The sequence below is a fragment of the Belonocnema kinseyi genome, chromosome 10, assembly GCF_010883055.1.
Source record: "Belonocnema kinseyi isolate 2016_QV_RU_SX_M_011 chromosome 10, B_treatae_v1, whole genome shotgun sequence".
In the NCBI taxonomy this organism is placed as follows: Eukaryota; Metazoa; Arthropoda; class Insecta; order Hymenoptera; family Cynipidae; genus Belonocnema; species Belonocnema kinseyi.
Genome location: NC_046666.1, coordinates 88,725,244 through 88,732,111, shown reverse-complemented (window position 1 = coordinate 88,732,111; position 6,868 = coordinate 88,725,244). Strand labels below are relative to the sequence as shown.

General features: G+C 41.2%; 1 protein-coding gene across 1 annotated transcript in view; it reads right to left on the bottom strand.

Moving 5' to 3' along the window:
• Nucleotides 1–328: 328 nt before the first annotated feature.
• LOC117182309 (pre-mRNA-processing-splicing factor 8) overlaps nt 329–6,868 on the bottom strand; it is a 38,112-nt gene continuing 31,572 nt past the window's right edge. Inside the window, exon 10 of the mRNA XM_033375458.1 lies at nt 329–5,069. Coding sequence (XP_033231349.1) covers nt 432–5,069 — 4,638 coding nt within the window. The 3' untranslated portion in view covers nt 329–431. The remainder of the gene's footprint in view (nt 5,070–6,868) is intronic.

Genomic DNA, 6,868 nt, shown 5'->3' with positions numbered 1-6,868 from the left:
GGAAATAACATCGAGACCCTTCTTGGCAGCTGATTTCAGTAATGGTATCGTAGAATTCCAAGAGTAATTTCATTTATTTCGCTTAATTAAAAGTTTAATGCATAATCAATGTCTTATGTATTAAAACTATAATTGACCGAAAAAATCTATTAGTCTTGGAATTTTATGTTACCGTTACTGAAAAATACGAAAAAATGTCGGATTTTCACGAAAAATGTAACAGAAAAACGATGCCGTTTGCGCTACTGAAAATTACGAAACATTTAACTGCAAAAAACTTCCACTGATTCAACAAAAGGTATGGTTGACAGCAAATAAATACACGACATTCTCCCCAAACGTCAATTTATTAAAAAATTAAAACTTCCTCAGTCAGTTTACTTTGGGCCCTAGTAGTTTACCCATGTAAAAGTGTACAATGATACTGGAACCTACGCGTACATGTCTTCGCGATCGGCTCCCACACCATCACCATCCTCTAAACTCGCAAAATTCAAGAAATGTGCAGGGCGATGCACCTCATGGTAGAATTCTTTAGGATTGGCTAACTGCAATTCGTATTTCATATTGGGTTCGTGCCTTACACCCATGAAATTATAGTTCCACGATCCCTGGGTTGGAACCATGAAGAAACCGAGGAAACGATCAGAAAGTAACATTTGCACTTTCTCATAGTGACTAGGAAGATAACCTTTGGGATTATTCCCTTTGTCTGTGTTCTGCTTGCCCCATTCGATACCACTAGGAGTCAGTTTGTATGCTGTGAGGGAACAGGAACCAGGGGTGAAACTACAGGTGATTACAATGGTCTTCTCCCCATCCCAAGTTGTTTCATTTGGATTTTGACTTTGATCCACTATTATTTTAGCATGTGTTGTTACATCTTGAGGAGAAAGTTGGGGTAGTTCATTAGGTTGTGTGTGTATCCAGCCGAGAGGCTCCATTTCCTGAAGATACTGATGAGCTGGTAGCGAGTTCGGGAGATGCACCGTTTGGTGAGTTCCCCATTGCGGAGCCATTACTATACAACGAATTTCCTTGACTTGCGGATTATCAGGGGGGCTGCTACCATACAAGTATCCTGCGATCTGGGCTCGCAAATCCGAGATGGTGACAAACTTCTTGAGAACGTTTTTCGGTAGAATGTAAGTGAATCCTGTTTCCTTTATGTCATCTGACGAAACATATATGTGATTTGTCCTGAGATGAAGATTTGTGGCTGATATTGCCCTCACTCGCCATTCCGTCTTTGATGCAAACGTCTGCGCTTCGTAATTTGAGGTAGTTGCTGTGATTATCTCATCTCCGTGTTTATTAACAGTTCTAGTAGTCGTAGCAGTTAACTGAGACTGTTCCATAGTCTGCTTTTCAATTTCCGCAATTTGTTGCCGTTGCGCAGACGGAGCACTAATTTCCATGCCTAAAATAATATCCCGAATCTCTGACTGTGTGAGGGATGCAACATTGACGTTATTTTTCTTGCCATAATCAGCAAGGATTAAGTCTTTGAGTTGAACTTCAACTTTAAGCCATTCGTCATCAGTTAGTGTTGGCCAAATGTGATGAGGTTCAGTAATGGTAGTCTTGTCAGGTTTAAGTACTACCTTCGTTCGTTCAGTATTGACGTGAAGTGCCCTCAAAATGAGAACCAGGCGCGAAAATGCTGTGTAGGATGAAATCGTCTTTAACCAATCATCAAAGAGGTTGAACAACACCATCTGCGGTTCTGTAGCTTTGAGAATAAGGTCGCCAAACTTCTCTACTTTCAGACAAGCCTGGAATGGAAGTTGAAGTTCCGAGCCTTTGATGACGATATTTGGAAAGTCAAGCAAGTGGACTTCAAGCGGATCTAACATTCCTTTTCTTGTGACGATGATCTGTTTCGGCTGTTCTTCAACTGGCAGTGAACGAATCAGAGCTGCAACTTCCTCGGCAGTTTTCCACTTCGCCAACTGACCAAGACGTTTCTGTCCTGCCCAAACTGATGTGTGGATGATCTTTAAGAAGAGCTGACCTGTTCTTGGATTGAATATAAAAATTGCCCCGTTGATCGGTTTCGTAGTCAGATTACCCTCGAAAGTTTTGTGAATTGTTACACGATAGACATTTGTATCGTCGACAAACCAGATAATTTGATTGGAGAAAAGCTCGCCATAGTTTTGGGACGAAAGATACGGTTCTGTCGGTTCTGATGAATACAGCTGTAAGCCTTTTCTGATACGTTCTCGAAGGACATATAAAGCTGGATTTGCTTTCATTATCTTAGCCATAGCTTGCTGAATCAGAGATTTACTTCCGGGAAACCAGTTTCCATAAGCGCTGTGCAGATTATATGCGAGATCGATGGCGATCAGCAATCCGGTTGGAGATGGATAAATCGACATGTTGTCAGTCGTGTAATCGAGGTATTTAGCTCTCGCATATCGCTCAATATCGTGGGAATCATAGTCACCCCACCTCAGTTGAACATCAACCCAGTACTTCTGCGTTGTTGAGTTGGCCATTAAGTCTTTTGAATCGGCAAGCAGAGAGGGACGTGAAACATTCCACTTGGAAGCAGAGAACAAGAGAATATCTGCACAGGAAGAATTCATCTTATAAGACTTCCTTGGATGAATCGTTTCCTTCTGGACCGTCTCAATTTCAAGGGCGTCTAACTCCTGATCGAACACTTGACAGAGATCCATCACGATGGACTCGTGGACCTTTTGCCACAAGTGAGCTCGGAAGATTTGTATAAGAGAGATTTTGAGTGTGGGAATTTTACCGTGCATGAAAACTCCTGTCAGATCTAATTGGACTTGGAAACCGACGTACACGTTGGCTCTGTTAATCGTAGGGGACCACCACAGAGTGAATCGTCGGTTGGGAATCTGATTTAAACCAGATCTCTGGGCATTGGTAAGTTTTTTGTACTTCATGGACTCTTCAAATCCGGACGCTTTCTCCCAGAACAAACCCTCCCATGTTGGGAAGTAGGTTCCTTTGAATAAAGTGTGTTCAAGAATACCTTCAACTCCGCCAAGAGCTTGAATCATGTCTGTTCTGTAATTATTCAAGTTCCACAGTTTTCCGTCGTGTCGTTGGTGAGTCCACCAAAATGGATTTTGCTTTAGGACTTGGTATTGCTTGAATTCAGTTCTTATACGCCACCCTTTGTCATAGGCAAGAGCTTGGCGGTCCTTCTGGAACAAGGTGTTAATTCTAGGGATTCCACGATCCCAACTATCCTCTAAATCCTCGAGAGTTAATCGTCGATTCTGCGCGGAAGCTGCCTGTCGTTTTAAGGCGTACTCTGCCCATACTTGTTGTGAATCTAAGAACTCAGACTCCCAGGGTATAATGTAGCTGTAGAGATTAGGAATCAGCTGGCCTTCATCGTGGCTCATACCTGAACGATAGTGGGTGATTCCCACGTCAGTCTGCTTTGACCATCTTAAATCAGATTGTGGTAACAGAACGTGACCCATTGACAACATACCTAAACCTCCCAATTCCTTTGGTGTGTAGAACAGTACTGGTGGAAATCTCGAAGGCATTTTTGAGTTGAGACCAATTTTAATGCGAGTCTGAATTTTGTTTTCACATTTGACCAACAATTCTAAAAGTTCCCGTGTGTTAATTACCGCTTCACGAAAATAAGTTGTCAAACCAATAAGAGCAGTATTCCACTTATTGACGATCTTCGTGAAAGTTGTAGAACCTGAGGCCATTAAGATCTGTCTGACTCGGTTGTGGAACTTTTGAAGACTCTCGTCATCCACTCTCAAGTAACACTGAGCTGTTTTCTCTTTAGTGATTGCATTTTGCAAGCTCCACACACCACCCTTATTTGATACCTCTCCATGAGTAGTTCTATTAGTTGGTAAAATTCTGCACTCGAAACCACACATATTAAAAAGCAAATTTGGATTATCCTTGCTGTATACGCTGGCAAAGCTATTTTCCCATTGAATTGTCGTCGCAGACCTGGGTAGTCGATTTTTTATGTCCCAAAAAACAGCACGTCCGAGATTCACATCGTGTTTCATTAATCTCATTCTAGCGTCACGTGGCCAGCATTTTTTGTTGTTGTATCCAACAATATTCTCGTTATTTGGATCGGGATGCTCTGTAAGGTAACGTTGAATAAGATCGCGTGCTTCTTCAGCTGAGAACCTCAAAAACAGATGAATCCGATCAACGTATCTGCAATAGAGCCGAATAGGGTGGGCAGTTTCAGAAGCTGTGTCTTGGAATGTGAGAAACTCATTTGGCATTTGTGGAGGACCAGCCATCTCACTTGCCCTTTGCAATCCCAAAACCAACAAGTCGAGTATAAGACCGTAATACTGAGAGATAAATGAAGCGAATTGTAAACCTCTTATGATTCCGTAACTGTTCGTATGATTCATATCTTTGTAGTTGATGACTACGTTATTTTTCGCAGTCATGTAGTCGGCTATATTGTGATCGACGATCAACCTTAGAAGTCTGTTAAGCAAAGTAAGATCGATTTTTTCGGAAAGTTTCTCAAACTTGGTTTCCAGCAAGACATTGCATTCGCCTTCTCCAGCGTCCCAGACATCCTGTAGGTTATTGATACCTTGGCACCACTTATAAACAAGAAGTGGAGGTGGTTCTGCATCAGAAGGCTTTACCCAAGGAGGAAAGAGTCGGCGTTTATCGGCTTCGTACCATAAGTATTGATCCAAGTATGCATCTGTGAGCTTCTCAAGAGGCTCTACGTCGTAAACGGGAATCAGATGGCTGTAGAGATCCATAAATTCTATCCCCATTTCTTTGAAAGAGCGCTGAGTAAGCAGATGACGCTTGATTCTGGACAATGCTTCATGAGGATTATCATATGCTTGTTCAATCAAACCAAGTTCTTCGCGTTGACTTTGGTTTAGTCGAGATTTTACGCTGTAAGCTTCCTTTAACCTCTCCAGTCCCATAATAAATAGCTTAGTATCGTGTTTGTATGATAATGGTGGAAACGGAATAGGAGCGAATCTTCGCGACTCCAACCAGTGAACGGTCGTCGTGTAGATTGCAACTGCCTCCTCCGGAGAAATGTATGGTCCGTCCTGAAAAAAGTTTAATTTTACTAAACTTGAATTGTTAAACAATTTTTGTCGAAGGAACGAATTTTTGGTTTGTAAATTGAGCAGATCAAACTTCCGATTCAGTAGAGGAGATTCTTATAGACAGGTTAAACGCTTAAGTAAAGGTGTGAAAAAAAGCAGGCCAAATTAAATAATAGAAAGAGTCAGGGATATTCTCGAAAATATACTAAGAAATTGTGACATTTTTTATACATTAAGAACGAATCGTTGCAAATCAAACAATAAAATATCTTGTGTTTAGAGGATATTCAGCGGTAAGTATTTTTCGGATTCCAGAAATAGTACTTTGTGTAAAAATTGCGGAATTTCTTCTTGCACGTGTCACACACGATATTTTTTGAAAAAAATGCGTTAAAATTGCAAGTAAGCCTTGACGCGAATCGTGAGGTTCAGTGACGAAGCTTAGGTGGGAGGGAAGTTCAGGGACGGAGCCCCATGAAGGCGAAGGGAGCAAAGCACGCTGCGAGGGTTAGGGGGGGGGGGAGCACATTTAAAGAAAAAAAAAACAAAATAAGATGAATCAAATATCAGCAAAAACAATACTAATTATACGATGTGTGTTCAAAAAGTATGGTAACTTCAATTTTCGCGGGCTACGTACATTCAAATTTTAAATTTTTTGTTTTGTTGTGTTGGTACACTCGTGACGATCATATGTTCACAGTTTTGACTATATAGCTCGTGTTGTTTTTCTGGCAGAGGCGTAAAAGGTTAGAAGGGTTTGGTGTGCTCGGCGATTTTCTTCTTTCGAAAAAAATGGAGCAAAGATTTTGCATTAACTTTTGTATGAAAAATGGAATCCAGTGCTCTAAAACTCTTGAAATGTTGACAGTTGCATACGGTGAGTCTACTCTGAGTAAGAAAAATGTGTACAAGTGGTACAAGCTGTTCCAAGAAGGCCGAGAGGATGTCGAAGACGAACCTCGCCCTGGACGTCGCAGCACGTCAACGACAGATGAAAACGCTCAAGCAGTGGAAGAAATGGTGTTGAAAAATCGCCGCATTACCATCAGAGAAGTTGCTGAAGATGTTGGCATATCGGTTGTCTCATGCCATGCCGCTTGCGAGAGGCGATACGCAAAAAACGTCCGGAACTTTCGAAAAACAATTCGTGGCTTTTGCATCACGATAATGCACCTGCTCATTCATCGTTGCTTGTGAAAGATTTTCTGACCAAAAACAGCACCACAGTCATGCCTCAGCCTCCATATTTACCGCATTTGGCCCCCAGTGACTTTTTTCTTTTCCCAAAACTGAATGGACCGATGAAAGGACATCGATTTTCAACGATTCAGAAGATAAAAACTGCATCGCTAAGAGAACTCAAGGCTATACCACAAAATGATTATCAGAAGTGCTTCCATGATTGGAAAAAGCGTTGGCACAAGTGTATTATATCTGAGGGGGATTACTTTGAAGGGGACAACATAAATATTGAGGAATAAATGAATATTTTTTGAGAAAACCATAAAGTCACCTTATTTTTTGAACACACCTCGTATGTGAAATCAGGTCCTATATTCTGAACTCTTTTTTATTATACTTATACATACTCAAATATAAAAAATTAGGATAGTTAATCGATCGCAAAAACAAGTTTAGCACCATTTGTTCGTCAAAATATGCAAAGATCACGTGTTCCGATATAGTGCAGTAGAAAGCGCATGTTAGTTTGAAGAGACACCGAGCGAAAGTGAGAATCGAGTGCTCCTGAAAGAATGCGTGATAGAGAAGGAAAATGACATAGGGGAAGGGCGAGC